Below are 21,344 nucleotides of genomic sequence, written 5' to 3' on the forward strand. Positions count from 1 at the left end.
TAGAATATGAAGATATGAAATGTTATAATATTGTAGCATAAAATTCCCGATGAAACATGCACAGCATGACAAATGTCTTCATGCAGAACAGTCCTCATACCAATGATACGTCCCAGTCTTCTAGCACATTTAAAACATTCAATAATGCCTTATTTTCTGGGGGAAATTTTAGAGAAGGAGGCTCATTCATGTTAAAGTAGCCTGATTTTCTAAAATCAATGGGTGAACTCAACCATCAAGACGGAATATGTAACTGACTAAAATCCCTTCCAAATGTGGCCGTTTTGTCATGGTCCATTTTTAGATGAGTTACATTTATGACAAACAAATTTATCCTTGGTTTCTGTTGTAGCATTCTCTCATGTGGATGCATTATGCTAGAAACTGCTGCACAGGCAAGTTCAGATCTAATTATAAAACCCTCTTAGAGATGCTTTGGTGCTTCAGCGTGTTGTGAAAGAAAATAGTACAGGCTGCTGTGAGTCTTTTCACAATCCCCAGCTTTTGGCTCTTTAAAGCACTTAAACATGCAGTGGGGCAATCTCCTTTGAGTGTGCAAAGTAATTTACAGCAGAGGGAAAGCATTTTAAGATCCTTTCAGCTGTAGGTTAGGAAATAACAGTCCTGCAGGGACATGCCTTAACATTTCCACATAGTGGAGGCTGGCAAAATTAAATGCTTCCTGTAATTCTGAAACACTTAATAGGGGTGAAGGAGAGATTGACAACTTGTTACACAACTTTCCAGATGAAGCGATGACCTATTTTAGATTAATCTTTTCTGTTAAGCGTTGTGGAAGCTTGGCAACCAGCTGGAAGCAGGTATTCGTTCTCACTGCTGCTAATCCACAGAGAAATGGGTGTATCCCCAAAGTAAACATTACTCTGTCACCTGCCAATCACGACACATTGCCAAAATTTAAACCATTTTTTTTGGTATATATCTTTTATATTTCCAAATATCCCTAATGCAGTTTCATTGCTGTCTTGAAAATGATGCAGAGCAATGAATTATTCAGCTTTCAGTCCTGTGTTAGCAAAGGAGCCCTGGAAACCTTTGGATATCTCTGCAGTTTGAGGCAGCAAAGGCCACTGAGGAAAATATGCCCTTTCCCAACAAATTTCTAATTTTTTCTCAACTGACAAAGTTCACAGAGTGTTAGCAGTAGTCAATTCTTGCCATACCAAAATGTATCTTTTATCTACGGTAAATGGCAGAAAACAACACTGATTTGCTGTCTCTGTGAAACAATGTGGATGAATGTGTGTGAATTACATAATTAGACCTTTTTTTTACTGTTTCTGCGTCAGCTGTTGTGGCATTTCTGCATTTTCTTCTTTTAGACAATAAAAAGTTGAAACAATGTTCCTCTTAAAAACTATTCTAGCCTTACTTTTATGCTCTAATCCTTTTTCATTCTGCCTTGCACCTCGCAATCCACTACAAGCTACTGAGAAACTTCTATAAAAACTGCATATGCTTTATGATGCTAATCACTGTTTTTACTAACCATGCAAAATTATTCATCCATAACTTCTGGAAAGTGCTAGGCCACTTCTAAGGGGCTATGTTTAAACTCATTGCTGGGATATAACTAGCACAGCCACCATCATGATCACAATCCAGATAGGGATGTTACTCAATCAACTAAAAATAAATCAGTGGCTAAATAGCCATAAAACAGTGTTGCACTGCTCTGCCTCCCCATAATATGTCCCAGAGACCCCAGATACTGTGTGCTGGATATATAGCTAAACTATATGTTTGGATAAGAGGCATGGGTCAAAATAACCTTTAGACATCAAGAAGCGTATAAGTTAACTCCTTTGAGGACACAGACTACCATTACAATATATTTATACATATCTGTTTCCATTTCACCCAGTGACTAAAGTTATTTCTACCTAAAGTACTTAAAAATCATGCATGAATATTAATTACTTTTGCTTGATCTAAAACACGAGTTCCCCCTTTTGTTAGGGGAACAAAACATCCTTCATCAAAGACAGCCCAGATTCAGTCATACACAAACCACTTCAAGGAAGTGAGCATTCACAATGCTCCTCTCATCTTCCCCCAGTGCTTTTCCTGCTGCTAGGCAGGTTTTCAGCTTTCAGGCAATAGCCTGACAGGCTAGTGAGGCTCCCTCCCTGCTTTTTGAGGAAACCTCCCACTTCACTTCCCAGCAACTTTCACCTACTGCACTCCTGGAGCTCAAGAGAAGCCAGTTTCCTTCTCCATTCCCAGGAGGCAGCTCCAGCTGAAGCCCTGTTTCTCCCACAGCCCCAGCCGCATCTAGCACACCCTTTCCCTGTCCCACAGAGGCCTGCTGGCCTCTCCTGCTCACCAGCAACTGAGTTGGGATGAACTTTCCCAGCAAACACCAATACAAAGCTCACCTAGAAACCTCCACCCTCTGCAAGAAGCAACTGGCTTGTTACCTCCTCTCAACCCCCCAGCCCTCATCCTGTCCTCCTCTGACCTTTGCAACACACATACCTCTGCTCAGGTAGGGTAACAAACTGCTGTTTACACAGGGTTTCAAGAATCTCTACAAAAGGTTGCATACAGTTTTGTTACCTAAGCCACAACTCTAAAAAAGACCTAGAAGCTTGGGGTATTGGCATGTCTCAACAGGTGAACTCACCAATGTTAAGTCATACCATTATTTTTCTTTCAGTTGTGAAACACAGTGCAAGCTTACAACAACTCAAAAGAGCATACATTTAAGGTTTGGAGCGTAACTTCATAGTTACTTTTTCTTAGAAGACTAAAGCTGAGATCCATCTGATCAAATGAACATCTCTTCATCTCATGGGGCATGGGGCCTGCATCCCCTTTCCAAGCAATGGAGAGAAAGAGGTTATTCTAGAGAGAAGTCATCTTGTTCTGAACCAGACATCCAAATCTGGTGAGGTAAATTCCACCCCATGTTTCTTCAAACTGAATTTATGCTGACATAGAGGTCTAATCAGCAGTTACATTGTGTATTGTTGCTCTGTACAAGTCTGACTGAGATGTCTCCTCACCCAATGAACTGCATCTTAAATAAGAGGTGGCTGGCCATGGTAGGTCCACCTCCTTGCAGCTCAGCTGGAGTCCTGACTCACATCATCGCTGCCAACTGCTGGTGACCTCCAGACCAGCTCCCAGACCATACAGATCAGCTCCTCCACTGTCCTCTCTCTGATAATGGCTAGTGATGGACTTGGCATAGGACAATGGACAAGCCCACAGCAGAAAGACAGGACGTATTTACTCCAGCATCAAAACATTATGAGTTAGAGCTAACCAGAGGCCCTCAGAAGAAGACTCACTATCCTTTTAAAAACATTCACTCACTTTTAAAAATATGGATGTTCCTGCCAGCCATTCAATGCTTTTTAATATTGCTGAATTCTTTAATCAGATGGTTTCCAGACCTGCTGTCCAATGTCTGTGAAGGTATTTCATTAAAATCAATTTCAGTTTTTGTGGGGGGAAGCCCCACAATTAAAGTTTGAGGTAGTGCAAAAGTGAGGCCATGTTCCATGGAAACCATCTAACCAGCTCCACTGCTCCCATGGAACATGGCCTCACTTTTGCACTACCTCAAACTTTAATTGTGGGGCTTCCCCCCACAAGTTTTTTTAACTGAAAGCCTATTTGTCACAGAACCTGTCCTCCAGGTGTACCTAATGGAATATAGTCACATTCACTCTCGAGCAAGGTGGCTGCCTAAGCTGTGAGAAGACAGCAACTGAGAGAGATGAGTAGGTACGAGGAAAGGCTTGTGTATCAGTGTGTTTAAGGGCAACTCTTCCAAATGATCCCCACTTAAGATAAGCTCTGACTTCGGTGGCATTTTTAAAAGAAAAATTCTGAACTGAATTCTTACTGTAACCAGTCAGAGAGACTTTCACATGTCATAAGTAATGTGAAGAATACCCAGGAATTAAAAAAATAAATATTCTTGTGTAGGTCTTGTACATGATACCAGGAAGCTTTTACTGTGTAGGAAGCCTGAAGTCTTTTTATTATTCTACTATGGTGATGATTAAACATCAAAAAGGTTTGTTACCAGAGGCTGTATTTCTTCAAGGGCTAATTTTAATTATTTTTAACTTTTCAGCTATTTAACATTTGTATCTGTCTGTTTTCAGATCTTTCCTTCTTATACATAGCAAGTAAGTATAAGAACACTGGGGAGGGAACATCAAACAGGAGAGTACTCAAATCTCTACTTAAAACACAAAATTAATCTCAGCTGTAGCTATGGAGCCAGAATTTCTGAACGATATTATCCTCATATCACCTGGTAATAATAAAAAGAGGATATTTATGCACAGAAACACTACCTATTCCAAAAATATCTTCATGCTAGATTCAGTGGCAAGTACCAAGCCAGGTTCTCCACTGAGGACAAAGTTTAATGAATTCTTCCAGACTGACATGATTTTTTTTCAGCTCAGAACAACCTTGCTGATTATTTGAAGATTAACATGAGGAACATTCCTTCCTGCAATTCATCAGAGCGGTCAGCATCCAACAAAGGGCATAACGAATATTATCTGCTGTATATCAACAACAGTGCAGCTGAATGCTAGGGAAGACGCCAGCTCTTGGGAGGAGGCTTGGCAGCAAAGGCAGCAGTTAGATGGGATGTTTATTGGATGTCTTCCACCAGCTGCACTGCGTGGTGGCTTGAGTGTTAGATTATAAATATTTCCCCTTGTGAAAAAGGGAAGTTGGCTGGATGAACACTGATTCAGCAGCCTCAGCAGAGATTGGTGTGTAAGAAAGCAAGGAATGGGAAGCATTGAATTAGGCCTGGGAAGTCCCCTCTCTCCACAGGCACATGAGCAGAGCACTTATCTCTGGAAGCTAGTCAGCATGGCACGTGGGCAACAGGAGTATTAATAACTCCTCTACAGCAAGATTTCTGGGGGCAGGATGGCTCACCCAAACCACAGCCTCCACAACCACTCAGTGCAGATGGGCAACTTCTGCCTAGAGGAGTTCCTTCTGCAAGGGCAAACTGAGCTGCGGGGGTGCAGGAGGGACCCCAAAACCCACAGAAGAAATAGCTTGGGAATACTGGCTTTCTCACTGCTGGCCATAGACAAGAAGTCACTAAGTCACTCCTAAGCATCGTGCCAAAGGCCAGTGGGCCATGTGAGCCTTGCCAGTGTGCCAGGCTCAGTGAGCATCAAAGACCTAGCTGACCATTGCCTGCAACGTCTGATATGGAGAGTATCAGTAGACAGGCCTTTTGGTGAGCTGCACAAGGAAGGCCTTCTAGCTGGAGGGAAAGGAAATAAGCAATTAAGATGGAAAGGATGTGTAATCGCAGGTTCTCATCCAGCCTGCAGCATGGCTAGGAAGAGCTGATAAGGATCAAGCGGTAAGAGCAAGGTGGAAATTTCCTTTGCCCTGCAGAAGCCTTCCCAGGAGTTGTCAGTCATGGAATAGCTCCGGAGTTTGCCTCAGTGCTGGCTTTGTGCAAGTGGCTCTGACTCACCAGGACAATTCTGGACCAGGGGGGTTTCCAGGAGGCAGGGGCTGAAATCCCCAGGGATGTTAGTCTAGACAGGGTGCTCTTCCCTTTGACCTCATTGAGGACCTCAGCTTCCTCTTTATGCAAGTAACACCAGCTGCCAGGACAGGTTATTTTGAGCTATAGAACAGTTATGAAAGAGAAATGTGCTGAGGGTTTGAGGAAAAAGATGCTCCTGTTTTAAGTATCCTTTGCAGACCGCAATTGTTGTGGATGCTGCTTGCTGCTGCTCACAGGAAACAATTTTTATTCCTGACATCTAGAAAGACTCAAACAGCCTGAGAATGGCTCCTTGCCTAATGCTGGGTGAGAGCTTGTAAAATGATCTCCAATTCTCCCAGGATAATCAGAGGGAAATCCCAGTAATTAAGTCTTCCATCAAGTGTTGACGTAAGAGGGATTGCAAATTAATCCTGCTCCCCATTCATCTCATCCCAGCAGAGATCCCGCTAGTAAAACCAGTCCTCCAACAGCCACAAGGGGAATCCCAGACTGTATCCCAGTGCTCTCCTGCCCTTGCCTGCAACAAATACCCCTGATATTTGATGTTCATGTGTTACTTCTTTCATTCCTCTCAGTGTGAAGGAGAAGGCACAGGCGAGGTGTGAGTGCAGTGGAAGCACCGAAGACTTCTGACATTCTGTGCCATGAAGCTGTGTGACCCTCTCTCCACTTTCCCAGCAGCTGGTCCATGGCTACCCCACCTGTCTCATAACTCTTCTGCAACAGCCAGCCTGGCTTGAGGAGGGGTGACCTGTGGCTTGTGGGGAAAGGGCATGTTTTGTAGGCCCTTCTGTTCTGTCTCATCCTTGCTGGTCCTTTCCACCTCTGTCTTCTCTGCTCTCTCAGAGGCTTTCTGCTACGAATAAACTAGCACTTTCAGTGAAACAAAGGAACCTGATAACCTGGGCAGCCACAGGATGAATGTTCCCTGTCCAGCAGCAGACAGGCAGCACTGGGAGTTCCGCCTGCACACAAAGTTGGGCAGCACTAGGCAGGATCCTGCTCAGGGCAGCATCGTAGGAGCACAAGGTCATGCAGACACAGATGTTGGTGGCTTGGGGGGAGTCACACAGACTTTGGTACCAACACAGGGAAGCTGGATTTTGCTGCACAGTCATATGAAGCCCTTTGATTCCCCAGTATCCTTTCTGAACTGCCTCAGTGAAAATGCAAAGCCAGCCTCTGCCACTTCAGTGACTCCCCATCCTGTGAACTTGTCAAGGGCTCAAGGAGAAGAAGATAACAGGTGATGCAGCGGCACACTGGATGTTCTGCACTGTATGGTTGACATTTGGATTGCAGCAGGGCAATTCCTTAGAGATCAGTGAGGTAAGATAACAGGCAGTGATGGATACTCAGCAAACAGCATGTGAGCAACTTCCAGGTGGTCTCACCTGGCTCAGGGTAGAATTGAGTGAGAAGGGTCCCCACCATGTGACACAGATATTCCTCCGCTCATCCAGGCACTTCTCTCCTGATGACCCTTCAACTCCAGGAACTCATGGGGGAGATGAACAGATTTCATTTGCTCTGTGTGGTTTTGGGGCTTTTTTTTGAGCCCAGCCTGAGGAACTGCTACTGTGACTGCCTAGCTCACCTCTTACCATGCTGCCATATACATCTGTGATTCCTGCCTCCAGGCTCTGCCTGGGAGCTGAGCCACCTCTCCAAAAAGAAAGGCATCCAGCAGTGTCATGTGACAGAGGTGGAGGGGGAAGGTGGCAGAGCACCAGGGGACAGGGCATAAATTACCTTCATAAGTGGTACATGTCCCTCAGGCCAGGAAAGCAGTTTAAACCTTTTGCCCTTGTTGTTGTTGTTTTTCCATAAATAAAGATTAACATAGAGATTTTCTCCAGGGCTCTTGTCATCTTTACTGTTTGACAAATACTAATTTGCTCACCTTCATAAACCTTTACCCTGTCAGCTGAACAAGGATGAAGACCGTTAGCCCCAGAGAAGAGGATGCAACACCAGAGCACCCATGCAGACATGTGGACATCAGGGAAAGATGTGTCCAAAGTCATAGACCGGAGCAATGTCATACAGTAGTGGACAAACACATTCCTGGCTCCCTTTCCTCTGTTCAGACCAGTAAAGCAGGCAATAAAAATCAAAGCCAACATGTCCAAAAGAGAGTTAGATACTTTCACCTGCATGTCCTTTGAACAATGACACTATTATTTTTACCTAGTAATCAGGAGCTTTGAGCAATTGAGATTCCTCATGGCATCAGGAAGAGGCTCAGACCTTTTCTGTGTGTCTACAGGGATGTAGGTGACTGTTTTCCAGCTTCTAGTCTAGGCTTTTATCCTGGTTTTTTTCCTGTTAATTTTTTTTCTTAAAGGAGTCTGAGTCTCCACACAGTGTTTTCTGAGTCAGCTTTTCATCTCCCTCCAGTACTACATATCCTGTAGCTCCACCAGGTTGCAAAGTCAGCAAACAAGGGGGGCTGGCCTGCTCTGCGTGTCAGCTTCCAAAGGACAGCAGCAGCTCTAGGTCCCAGCCCACAGAGGCAGGTTTGTTCGAAAGCTCTGACAGAAGTATTCCTGCTCCAGCACTCCTCTCCTCAGGGGCTCGGCCTCAGAGACTATGAATCCAGAGCCTTCGGAGAAGCCCTGCTCTGTCCGCGGCGGTGTCCGTGTCTGAAAAGCGAGGGTCAGTGCAGCGCTAAAGCCCAGCTTGAGTGTGAGTGCTCAGATTACATTCCCAAAAGGCAGCGATGAGGCGTGGAGCAGTCCCCACGAGCCTTCGGCAGCTGTGCTCCCCTCTGTTGCCTCCTCTTCTTCCACACATCTATCCCCTGTGGCCACACACCAGCCTCGCTGACAGATCTTACTTGAAAGCTCTGGCAGGCTGTGCCACTAATGGCAGAGCCCTGAGCCGGCTCCCTCTGTCTCCCTGGAGTCCCTGCGCAGACGTAGTTGCACGTCATGGCCTGCTCTAATTTTATCCGTGTTTGATGGGAGAGACGAACTGAGCAGCAGGGAGGCAGCTATTTTGGTTTTCTCTGTGGCTGTGGGTTATATAAAGCATCTTGCCGTGACCCTCGTCGCTTGGGAGCTGCTTTGCATTCCCTGTCTCGGCCGCCAAGAATCAGAGGCTCAGATGCTCACTCCCAGCAGCTGAGACCTCCATGCGCTCTGCGGCCGCATGGGCCAGGTGTGTCATGTGTGTCGTGTGTGCCAAGTGTTCGTGCGTATGGAGAGGCAGAGCGTGTCAACGGGATTCAAGAGTGAACATCTATAGGGAGACACTGCGTCTCCTCCTTGCCGTGCAGTGTGATGTGCGCTCAGGGGTTTCACCCATTCCAGCGCCTGCACAGGCACAAGCGGGCACAGGCTGCCCGGGATGTGCAAGCTGTGGCCGGCCGCCGCAGAGCACCGACGCTCTCATCTCACCCGGGCCGGAGGAACGGCTCCATTAGGTGGCAGCAGCAGCCACAGCAGGAGCAGCAGCAGGAGGCTGCTCTCCCAGTTGGACCTCTGCAGGTGTGCTGGAAGCCCATGGGGCCACAGAGGAGCTCGGCAGGGCCAGCCAAGCACCTGGTACTGGGAGCCGGGCAGCGTGCTGCCATGGGATGCAGGGGCTGTGGAGGACTCCTGCCCTTGGTATCTGTACTTTCTGGTGCTCTGTGGTACCTTGGTCTAACACTGGCTGAGCCCCTGTGACATCCCAGGGGCCGCTCCCTCGGCTGACCTCCCTCCCGCACGTAAGGCACGACGTGGTAAGCAGCCGGCGGCGGTCCTGTCCCGTGCTGGCTGACCGCAGGGCCCAGGCTCCGCGCAATAGCCATTTCCCAACTGCAGGGGGCTGAGGCATTACGCAGGGCTTCTCGCCTGTGTGGGCCCTCCCCGGTGGCGTCTTCATCAGTGATGCTCCAATGCTTTGTCCCAGGCTGGTGAGGCAGGGCAACAAACTTTGGGCTTGCTGGCTTGGGAATTTTTGGCAGGAGGCGGCATGACTGGGACTCCTTCCTCTGTCTGGCACAGGAAGAGTCTGCCCACATCTAGGTTAGGTGCTAGAGCCCACTGCCTGGAGGGACTTTTGGGGAATGCCTCTTGCTTTTGTTTCTTGTGCAAGCAAGCACATTTAATAGCACAACGTGGATTTGGAAGCTAAAGTAATTAGGACGTGTCACGATGTCGATTGGCACCTCCCTGCTCCTCCAGTCTCCGGGTGCTGCATACCCTGTGCTCAGGTCTACTGCTGATTCACGTCAAAGCCGTCCTCTCCCTAATGACCGGGGGTCAGGCCAGGATCCAGCCTGCTCCGTGGCTCTCCTCACTCCCACGCAGTTCCCGCTGGGCCTCCCGCCGTGGCACCGGCAGGACGCACCCACTTCCTAAAGAGTCACCTCCTGGGAACACCCCCGAGCCTCCACGGTGGTCACGGCATCCAACTCCCTCCCGCTCTGGGCATGTGCCTGTCTGAAAGGCCATACCTGCCGCCTGGCCGTTCCCGAGGAGGCACTGCTGGGTGAGGGATAACCCGCAGGGCAAGGGGGCTATGGTCCACGTGCAACCACCACCCACCCACCCAAGGAGCTGCTGGCTGGGCTCGTAGATCTGCATCCTCGGGGTGTCCCCAAAAGGACCCATATCTGTCCCTCATGCATCCCCCCACTGGCGCCAGGAGCCCCAGTCCCCTCAGCAACACCACCGCATCCCCTTCGCTGGCACGATCCCCGGGGAAACTGGCGGGCGCAGAAGGCATGCCGGAGGACGGACGGGGTGTGCGTGCAGGAGCGTGCATATGTGCACGTCAGGGAGAAGGAAGCGGGGCTGCGAGTGCTGGAGGCGTTGTGAGCGCCAGGCACAGGCTGACAGGCAAGGGCTGCTGCTCCCGTAGGAAGATAAACTGTTTCACAACAGTCACGATGACAGTGAGTAGTTCACTCCAGAGTGATCCTACTTGCTGGAGAGGGAGAGGACAATCAGAGCCGAGAGGAGGAGTGTAGCCCAACCTGGGATACGGGGGAGCATCCTGAATATTATGCGGGTGGATTCAGTGTGTGTGTGAAGGGAGTGTGTGATTTCTGTGGGGAGCGCGGCAGCCCTGTAATCCCCTACAGTCCTGGCCAGGCAGCGTGCGATGGGGAGCAGGGACAGGACAGGACTGTTATGCAGTAACACAGTAATGCAGCCCCCCCAACACTGATGTGGATGCACCTCACCGTGAATGCTGCCTGGGGGCGACGTCACTAAAAACCTCCAGAACTGGCACCAGAGCAACCAAGAAATGCACAAAGAAACTAAAATGCTTTAGGGAGTGAAAATGTCATGGACTGGATAAACTGGAATGGGAGAGCAGCCAACTAACCCCCTCTCAGTTCTGCAGGGAAGTGTAGACACATTCAAATATTGTGTGAAAGGACAGGTGACACCCCCAAACCCTTCTGCAACAGCTCAGCTCCAGCGCTCCTGTCCTAGTGCAGCCACTCAGTACAGACTTGTCCCAGGCTTGGACTCACAAAGACTCTGCAGACAACTGGAGCCCTATGAGCTTGAGGTCACCTGTGTGGCCATGCTTATACTTTTTTGATGCCAAGGCTGTTTGAAGTGGTCTAAGCAATCCCAACTCCTCAGAGCTTGCTCACATCCTCTCTGTTGTGCCAGCACAACACTATTCACAACTGCCTGGCAAACCATATCCAGGAGCTGTTCTGGTGGAAAAGCCATCATCTTTTGTCTTCATGGGGTTAGTTGTCTTCCAGCACTTCCAGCTCACTGCAAGTCTTCTGAACAGCACTGTGCACCCTGGCTCAGCTCAGGAGATGCTGGCTGTGTCTCCCAGATTCCAATCAGCTGATACAGAGGGAGTTGGGAAGCCGCCAGCACTGCACCCTTTGTCGTTCCAGCACAGGCGAGTGCCCATCCGCCCAGGTTGCCGCTCCACAGCAGTCTGAGCTGAGCTGCTGTAGGCTGGCTTTTCCCACTCCTCCTGGCATGGACCAGCCTTCTCCCTGCACTGGTTGCTGACTCCTGATTTTGCTCTCAGTAAATGGTAAAATGGTGGAAGAATGATTGACAAAATGGCAAAGGGTTTTCTGCTGGCATTGCACAAGAGTCCTTACCCCATAGCTGAGAGCTGGACCTGGCAAGGAGTGGGAATGGGGTCCCACAGTGAGGAGAGTACCCTGGCAGAAACTCAGCCCATGGCAAGCCTGAGCAGCAAGCAGCTCAAGCTGATCTCCAGCCTGGTGAAATAAAGTGTTCTGTTTCCAGCCAGGTCAGCTCTTTGAACTGGCTTGCCACATGGCTGCACACTCCTATGTCTAGTGCAAGGGAATGAAATACGTGACTTGGGCAGGAGGGGACCAGGAGTAACACAGGGCTACATGGCCGCCTCCTCACAGCTGAAGTCTCCAGCCGCTTGTTCTTATCCCTCATCATCACTCAGATGGGCCTGTGCGCCACAGGGCAGGGCAGGTTTGGGAAGGAGCAGCTGGGGTAGGGCTGGGCAGAGGCGCTACTGCATGTTGAACTCTGTCCTCTGCCCTGCTGCTCCTTCCCTGTCCTCTGCCCCACTGCTCCCTTCCTTCAGGTGAGGTCCTGCAGCAGACAGGGTGGTGACACTGTGGCTGTCCTGGCTGGCAGGATGGGGCACTGACAATGCCCAGTTTAATGAGATGAGGCAGGAGATAAGGAAGAGAAGGGTACTCGGCTAATGGGTCTCTGTGGCTCCCTGCAGCCCAGGAGCTGTGAGAGCCTGTACCAGCAGCACTGTTGCCTGTGCCCTGGGATGGGATGGGGCCAGAGGGCAGACAGCCTGTTCTGGTAAAAGGGGAGCAGCAGGAGTAACTAGTGACATGTTTCCTTTCTCACTTCAGTGTGAAACATGGAGGAGAAACCATCCCCCTACCATGGGTACCAGCTGCCTGGATGCATCTCAGATGGAAATGGAGCATCCTCCAAGTGCGGGTGTCAGTAGCAGGCACTGCCTGGGGCAAGGTCTGTGGGAGGGTACACAACAACGTGGTGGGACATCCTTCTCACTGGCCTCAGTTGCTCTGGCAGGTGACTTTGGACATGCTCTGCGTTGCAGCCACCAGACCCCAGGTGTGATCCCTGCCTTTGACCACCTACCTACACTTTCCCACACAGCCGTCAGTCTCCATGAGCAGGTGACCGGGCACCCACGGCATGCGGGGAGCTGCCGTGACCATGCAGAAAGCCTTTTCTCACGCCCGGTGATTACCTTCCCAAATACCGGCACTTCAGGCTTGCCCTTGAGAAGCAAACACTAATTTCAGCCGCACCCTTTCCTGCCCTGGAGCTGCAGGGCGAGGGTATCCTCAACGAACGCAGTGTTCACCGTGAGGGTGTGGGACAGGAACCAGCCCTCGTAAAATCGCCCGGATTGAACCTGCTGCCCTCAGCCTGCCAAACTAAACAGAGCTGATGTAAAGCAAACAGCAATGACAACAGGCTGGCTGCTGGCGAGGGTTGGGCAAGCAGCTGGTTTCCAGTTTGCTGGCCTCAGCAGATGGCAGCGGCGGGAACAGTCCCTGGGAGTTCCCACCCCGCAGGCACCCGACGCCGAGGCTGGGGCGGCCCTGAGGTTCCTTCCTCTGCCGCCTGCCAGCAGCGCCTGAGCAACCCCAAATCAAAGACAGCTTTGGGGATTTCCGGGGAGCCCCCCGCCACAGGGGCCCACCCACCGGCATTCCCGGCCTCCCCCAGGCCAGGGCCCGCTGGGTGGGTCCCTCCTCCAGCCGCCCTCCTCGCCGGGTGTTTCACCTAGGAGGGCTCTGGCCGCTATACATTGTAAGGGAGGAAGCTGATGTCAGAGGGAAAGAAGCCCGAAGCACACCCAAGGGCCAGCAGCCGGGAAGGAGACAGGGCGCCAGGAGCCGGGCTCTCTGGAGCAGCCCCTGTGGCCCCGGCACGCCGGGAGAAGTAATTAGTGTGTCTGGCCTCTGCCGGGCACCCCCGCTGCCTGTGGCAGGAGCATGGCTCGCACTGGGTGGTCGGCTTGGTGATTTTGGCATGGCAGGCTTTTCAGAGGCTGCTTCCAGGAAGGGATGCGGAGGGGACCAGGCCACTCTTCAAGAGATGGACCAGAAAACACTGCAACATCTGGGGTTCACTTCTCACTGTTTGTTTCAAGGCTAGATTTCTGAGGCTTGCTGGACATGCACTTCACCCCCCCCCAGCAATCTGGATGACAGGTACAGCAGACCTGTGGCACATATGCTAGGGGTCCTCATCCAGCACCTGCTGCACGGCAAGAGCTCATGCTCACTTCTCTCAGAGTAGCGTGGTCTTTGCGGCCAATCCATCCATCTGTCCGTCCATCCATTTGTCCCTCCCGACCCGTCCCAGCCCCGAGCTCTTCCTGCAGCTGCGCTGTTGGCACCGTCGGCCAGGCTCCCCAATTAAAAATAAACCTTCCTTCCCAGCAGCATAATTTTTAACCCTGGGCCCATCTCCCTTCTCAGGTTACCAGCCTGCACCCTGCTGGCGCACGGGGCAGGGGTGCCTAGCAGCCACAAGCCGCCCGGGGGGCTGCCAGCTGAGGGGACCTCCGCTAGCCCCGCCGCACACCTCTCCCTTCTGCTCGCGGGGTTCGCGGGGCCGGGCCGGGCCAGGCGGGGCCGGGCCAGGCAGGGGTGCCCCGGCGGTAGCTGCGTGGGCAGGACGCCGGCCGAGGAGCCCAAGCCACCGCAGGTCCCGCCCGAGCTCGGCTGCCGCCCCCCAAACAAACAACAGCCGCTCCCGCTGCCATGGCGACCGCGCCCCGCCCACCGCCGTGGCGACGAGGCCCCGCCCCTGCCGCGCGGCTGACGCGCACTCCGGCGGGGGGGGCGGGAGGGGGAGGCGATGACGTCCCGGGCCGTTACCACGGGAACCACGCGCCGACGTCACGGGTCTGTGTGTTGTCAACGTCCCGCCGTCTCCCGGGCAACGTCAGGCGCCCGGCGCGGCCCCGGCAACAGCGGTGCCATTGGCCGGGGCTGAGGCGGGCGGGGCCCGTGTCGGGACTGGCACCGCCCCCGCCCCGCGGCCGCGCCGGGAGCGTCGAGTGTGGTGTGCGCGGCCCGGGACTATGTCCCCAGTGGTCCCTGGTGCCTCCCGCCCCGGGCCTGAGGGGCCGAGCACGGCCAAGCACGACTGTCGGGGCTCAAGCCCAGCTGGAAATTCAGCACCACGCAACCCTTTGCTCAACTCCCCTCTCTCCCCCTCTACCCGGTGGAATGGGTGGAGGTAAAACTTGGAGGGGGGGTAAAATGGGGAGGTAGAACTTTTCGGCTGACATAAGAACAGTGTAATAATTGAAACCAAAGGAAAATACAATAATAATGGTAAGTAGTAATAATTATGATAATAAAAAGGGAAAGGAAAACCAAACAAGTGATGCACAATACAATTGCTCACCACCCGCTGGCCAATGCCAGGCCCTAACACATTGCAGTGATTTGTGTCTCTCTGGGGTTGCCAGGTCGACAGCACAGCTTTTTAAAATATTTTACTAGTTTTTCTGAATTCTACACTTTTTCGGGGGTAAGGTATGTTGGAGCTGCCCACTGTCTTGGGTACTTGCCCATACAGTCCCACACACCCTGCCACTCTGAACATGCAGGCCATCAGGGCAGGGAGAATGGAGGCCTGGCTGGGATGTTGGCATCAGCAAGCATCCCAAAACTCCAGTGGCCAGTGCAGGTGTGCCAGAGGGGCTTCCAGCAGCCTGGAGGGGTCCTGCACAGCCCTTCTGTGGGGCAGGAGGGAGGTGGTGGGCCCCGAGAGGGTGGTGTGTGTTGCAGTGGCCAAGTGCCCAACACTTCTTTTCAGCTGCATGAGCCCAAACTCACAGCTCCGTACTCCACTTCCTCACCAGTGTTGGGTCGTTCTTGCCAGGCTGCCTCCAGCTCTCTGGGAGATGCCAGATTTGCCTGGGGAAGGCAGGAGGGAACTCCTGTTTAGAGGAACCAGGGTCGAGCAGCCCTCCAGGTCACCTTACTGGGCTCTGTGTGCCTTTCTCTCCAGGCTGGTGCCTACCCACACCTGCACTGGCCCAGGAAGGCCAGCACCGTCAAGGGCTATCTCACACGGATGAGAGTGCCAGTTTTGCAGCCAGCTGAGCTCTGCTGAGATCCTAAAGCAAAGAGGGACAAAGCAAGTTAACCTGACCCCACTGGCTTGGCAGTTCTGCCCCTGGCAGCCAGGCTCCCAGGAGGAGAGTACAGAGGGTAGATTCTCCCTTTCCAATCACCAAGTCAAACAGTCCCAAAGTGGATCGCTGGACCTCTTCTGTGGGAGGTCTTCGAGTTTCCAGGCCTATATTCTCTGGCATGTCTATTGTCTTCATGTTTTCCATGTGACCTCAATGAGGAATGAAATGGGTGATGTATTGAGGTGCTGTTATGGGTCCGGATGATGGCAAGTGCTTTTCTCAACTTAGAACGAGCTGTGAGCCGGTAGCAGTGAACAACAGAGGCTCTCCTCTAGACCCTGTTCATTGTACAGAGATGGAGCAGAGCATCCAGATGATCTGTAAATGTCCTGCTCCTCCCAGGTCTCTCTGCACAAGCATATGCTTAGCACTGATTGTGCAGATACTTAGGAATGGGTTAACACAAAAGATGTTTCCCCTCCCAGCAGCTATTCCTAGCCAAACCAAATTGCTTGGCAGATCTGGATCCATGGGAAGGATCAAAGCCTCCGGGCTGGGCTGGCAGTGCTCTGCGCTGTTTACATGTATGTATATTCATGGCACTGTTAACCCCAGATAATTTAATAATATTGAATTTCTTATTTGCTACATTTCTTAAATACCATTTAAGGAACCTCAGCTTCCTGGGTATTCCCAATGTTTTTTTCTAGGGCAGAGAAGGCCAACTCACTGTGTAGCCATGCCTTATTATTTATTCTATTGCTTCATTACTGGGGTCTCTATTCCTGCAGTGGCAGCATCTTTCCACAGAGCTGACAGCTTCCTTTGGCTCTGCCTCTGCCTCGAGTGCAGCCTGACTGTCCAGCCAGAGGTGCAGCTCAGTCAGATCAGGGAGTAAACACCTTGCTTTCAAATTTCGACATTTACTTTCATCAGCACCAATTGAATGTGACTCCCCTGGGGCCAGAGCAGGCTGAGTCTGTGAGTCCCTGCAACAGCCCCATCACTTCAAGAGCTGAAGACTCAAAAAGATAGACCTTGCTTGTGTTTATGGCTGTCCTCTGGGGCAGCCCGCCCAGCGTGCTGGTCTCTGACACCAAATAGCACAGGAAGAAGGTGATCTGGGGACTACCTCCAGAGCTGTTTCTCCAGGCAGTGGCAAAGGCTCAGACTGTCCTTCTCCCTCCTAGGCTATCTTCAGCTTTGTGATCCTTTGTTTGTCCTAAGTCCACTTGAGCCTTTTCCCAGAGCACTCCCCAGTCACAACAATTAGAAGGTTTCTGAGCTAAACAATCTTCAACATCCTGTCCCTTCTCTTCACTTCAGCTGCTTTGTTCTCCGTCTGCAACAAAATCTCCTTAGCTAAGCACAGTGGCCTTTTCCTCCTTCTTCTCAGCACTTCCTTCTTTGCTACCCTTGGCCCATTTTCTTCAAGAGCCACTGCATCAATGGAGGAACAGGACCCCTTACCCAGACCCTAGTCCCTTTACTCAGACCCCAGTCCATGGCATAAGGATTGGTGCTGCTACCCAGTCCCATAGGACTGGGCATGCTGTCCATGTAGCTTGTGCAACATGACTGTCCAGCTGCCACCTTCAGAAAGCTCTTGGACATAACAGAAAGACCAAGCTTTCTCTCGATTGTGTGGGGTTTTATTGCAGGCATCTTGTGGGGTTCCATCAAGGAAATCGCAGCTGTGCTTGCCTTGTTTGAATCTTGTTTGATTATCAGAAAAGTCCTGCATCAGCCTGTATGTCACTGGGTTTGAATGTGCTGCCTCTAACTCAGCACAAGCTTATTGCTTTTCATTTCAGGGATTTCACTTCTAAATATTGAGTGGTTCCAAAATGTGTGGATCATTTTGTTACAGGTGTTTCCTCTCCTCCTAATTGGTCAGTGCCCTGGGATTATAACTGTGAGCATGCACAATGCCCTGGGATGGGCCTATGGCACTGGAGCTGGCGGGGAGATAAGAGATCACCTTGGCCACGGCGTTCCGGCTTTGTCACACGAGCTGGCGGCGACGGCAGGAGTTTTGGAGTTTTGTCTGGAGAACTTTGTGCTTGAATTACTCTGAGTTATGAACTCTTGCTCGTGGGGCGATGGTTGCCAGCCTGGCCCTGGGGCAAAGGAGTGCGGAGGAAGTGCTGTGATGGGCAAAGCCATCTTTCAGACCTGCTGGCTGTGAATGGTGCATGGGTCCATCGGTGCGTGGAACAAGGTCCAGCCGTGCCTGGTGAGCTAGCATCCACCATGGTGCAGGTAAAGCATAGTAAGAAAGGTGGAATGGCTCAGCTGCATCATCTGCAGTAATTGGTGGCCCGTGGCATGTGGCTGTGCGACCACGAGATGCCAGGATGTCTCTGCTCGCAGTGTTTATTCTTTAGGATGTCCCTGTCACACACCCAGCTGCTGTGAATATTAATTACTATTTATACTTTGCGTTGGATATGTGCTGCATTTTTCAGAGGTGGGAGCCCTGCCCTCCTGGAGGCTCCCAGGCTAGGTGGGAGGGTGATAGCTTCAGTGTGTCTTGCATGGAACTCAGGCCCCACGGATAACGTACTAAGGGCCCTTCCTCCACCCTCTATCCCCCAGCCACATCAACAGAGGGGGCAGGCCCCCACTGCTGGTTTATCAGCCCCCTTTCCTGCTTTTCCATCTTGTTTTCTCCTGAGGCCTGCAGACCCTGCCTGGCTCCACAAGCTTCTCGGGCTGGGTGGATGGAGGGGGTCCCTGGGAGTGAATGCAGTGGGGGACAGTGGGAACAGTGGATGTGCAAGTGTGCCAGGGGAATTTCAATAATGTCCCTGGAGCCTGTCCTTAAAGTCTGTACCGCAACAGGTGCTCAGGTTGTTGTGCAGATACTCTGATAGTAAGGGCAGGTTGCTTGGCCAGGCAGTGATGGCTTTTCAGTGCAGAGGAGCTACTTCTTGGTGTCCACAGCAGTGTCCCTTGTGTGCCAGCCCTGCTGCTGGACTCTGATTCCCAGGTCTCCTTCCCATTCACCCCAGCAGCCTCTGGTCAGCTGGAGGCAGTGTCCATGACATTATGTGCCTGGAGAGGGAACACAGAACCATGCTGCAATCAGCGCTGCTGACAGAGAGTGGGTTGGGACTGTCATGTGGCTACCAAAGGACCACGCTACTGGCATGAACTTCCCCTAGTGGGTGGCCAAATTTAGGCTCAGCCATCTCCTGTGCCCAAAGTGGGTTTTGGCTGTGCGGGTTGCACTGGTCCACACACCTCAGGTGCTTTTCTGCCATGGTTTTCCTAGGCCAGGTTCAGTCACAAGCTCAGATGGAGGAAGGGTGTGAAAGCAGGGCCAGGTTCCAGTGCTGCACTCGGGGGCTGAGGAGCTCATTGCTCTGTTGTAAGCCTCAGAGCTGCAAGCTTTCCCATCTCCCTGTTTGGTGGGAGGAAAAGTGGAGGCCAGGCAGGTGGAGGGGTCCCACTGGTATGTAGGATAAGATCTTCATTGGATTGGTGTTGTCCTTCTGCCCTGACAGAACCATCATGGTCCATTCCTCAGATCACACTAATTTGTGAGGGCCTAATGCCTCTGCCCATTCCTGGCTGGCAAGGGGGTCGAGGAGCCTGCTCTGCTGGCATGCTAGTGAGGGCAGCCCTGTCACCCAGACAGGAGGATTCGCACTCTGTTTTGTCCCTGTGGTACCACCTGCTTCCTTTTTTGTTCTCACACAGACTGCGGTAAAATGTGCGCACCCCATGTTTGGAGCAAACAACAAACCCACGTCATGTGTTTTCGCTTTCTCTGTTTTGTTTCTTTCACGTGTTAGAAATGTGCGGCGTCCGTGCACTTTCCGTTTGGTACAAACAGATCACGCTTGGTCGCCAGCAGAGATGGCAACAGATGGTTTGCTTGGGCACCACAAAAATATTCTCCCCTTCAGGGAGGGCAGTTTGGCTAGAGAGGCCTTGGGGCAGTTTGCAGACAGCAGCAGGGAGGGCTAAACAGGGATTTTCTGAAATGTGCCTGGCAAATATCTGGGACTTCAGACTGTGTTGGAGGTTCTTGCCCCTGCTGGGAACCAGTGCATCTACTTAGGCCCTTCTGGGGACCTGGCTGCTGAGGTTTGGCCTGTTGTTCACCACTGGCAGGGGTGGCAGGGTCCTGGCTTTGCTAATTTGCTGGCACATCCCTTCTCTGGGCCATACTGAGGGGGGACCTCCTCACTGCAGCCTGGGGCTACTGAAGAGACCATGCTCGCCTCGCTACTTTGTCAGCCAGCATGGGGGGAATGCTGGTCAGGGTGAAGAACCCTTGGCAGCACAGGAGTCTGGGTGGCTGATGCCTGCCCAGAGAGGGACTAGCTCACGGGCCACTGCTGAGCTGGTGAGAGCAGCACTGGCCCCTGCGGGTCCTTTCCCAGGGAGCGGTGTGGGCCCTGAGCTGCGGCAGTCCTTGGCTGTCCCCTCTGCTCTGACGGGCAGCTCAGAAATAGCAGCTGGCCCAGTTCTCCCGCCCCCGTGGCCCAGATCTCTAAGAACGGAGGTTGCTCGCACAGCAACAGCAACAGCAGCAGCATCAGGCGCTGCATTTAGCCCATGAGCTCAAACAGAGGGAGAGGCTGCCAGCAGGATCCCAGCCTGGCTGGGTGACGCTCCTGCCTAGAGACTGTGCTGCAGGCTCTGTTTGTTGCTGTAAACACGCTTGCTACTGCAGCTTCCCTGTTACTATCTATAGCCGCGATCTCTTGGCTCCCGTGCAAGGCGAGTCTGCGGTCTGGCTCCCACCTTAGTCTGACCTGAGCCAGGGCTGCCTGACATCCCCATCGCGGGTGGGTGTCTCCGGGCTTCGCTGCAACGAGGATCAAAACAAAGCCCAAACTGGAGGAAAGGACGAGCCTCACCCTCTCTCCTCGTCGGTGGTTTCCCGGTGGCCCCTTGCCCATGCCCTTGGCGGCTATCCCAACGCCTCGGAGCGCTGCTCCCAAACTCTCCCAACCTCCCCGGGGGGCTGCAGCCCCCCAGGCTTCCCTGGCAGGGCTTCCCACCGCCCTGTGCCATTACTCTCACTCTCGACCATTACTCGCGTACATAATAAACAAGTCAATAGTGACACATGAATGTAACGCATTCCTCGCTGCAGGTAAAGGGGGTAGGTCGGGCTTTCCGTGCGTAGGGCTCGCCTAGTACCCGTGCCCAGCTACGGGCAGACCCTGCTCAGTGCTAGCGATGGGGCTTGCCTTGCAGCGCAAAGCGTACCCCTGCCCGGCCGGCCCCCTTCTTCGCCACCTTCCTGGGGGCACCTTGCTCCACGGCGGGGCTGTGCGGGGCCTCGCAGAGGGGAAGGGGCCACCTGCGCGGGGACGGCGCCCCCGGGGGTAGTGTCAATGCCCCGTAACCCCCGCAGGGCCTCGCCAGGCGAGGGGGGGAGGGGCCGCCGCGTCCCGAACCCTCCCATCCCGTCCCGTCCCGCGCGCCGCCCGCCCGCCGCACTTGGCTGCAGCCTGGAGCGCTTCCCGTCAGTCACGCCCCCTCGCACAGGATGTATCCCATATAAGGATATCTGCGTCAGTGGGTTCCCGAGCCCGGCCCTACCACTCCGCGCGGGGGGGGGGGCCCCGTCGCCGCCCCCCCCCCCGCGCTGCCCTGCGGCCCTCATGCCTCCGCAGCCGCCCCCCGGCCCCCGCCGCGGGTTCGTCCCGCGGGGGGCGGTGGCAGA

The 21,344-nt window shown here is 52.7% G+C and overlaps 1 protein-coding gene across 1 annotated transcript in view; it reads left to right on the plus strand.

The window, feature by feature from the left end:
- The first annotated feature begins 14,267 nt into the window (after positions 1-14,267).
- FOS (Fos proto-oncogene, AP-1 transcription factor subunit) overlaps positions 14,268-21,344 on the plus strand; it is a 14,525-nt gene continuing 7,448 nt past the window's right edge. Inside the window, exon 1 of the mRNA XM_027698457.1 lies at positions 14,268-14,571. Coding sequence (XP_027554258.1) covers positions 14,268-14,571 — 304 coding nt within the window. The remainder of the gene's footprint in view (positions 14,572-21,344) is intronic.

Source organism: Neopelma chrysocephalum, unplaced genomic scaffold (genome assembly GCF_003984885.1).
Source record: "Neopelma chrysocephalum unplaced genomic scaffold, ASM398488v2 Primary Assembly neopelma1_24, whole genome shotgun sequence".
NCBI lineage: Eukaryota > Metazoa > Chordata > Aves > Passeriformes > Pipridae > Neopelma > Neopelma chrysocephalum.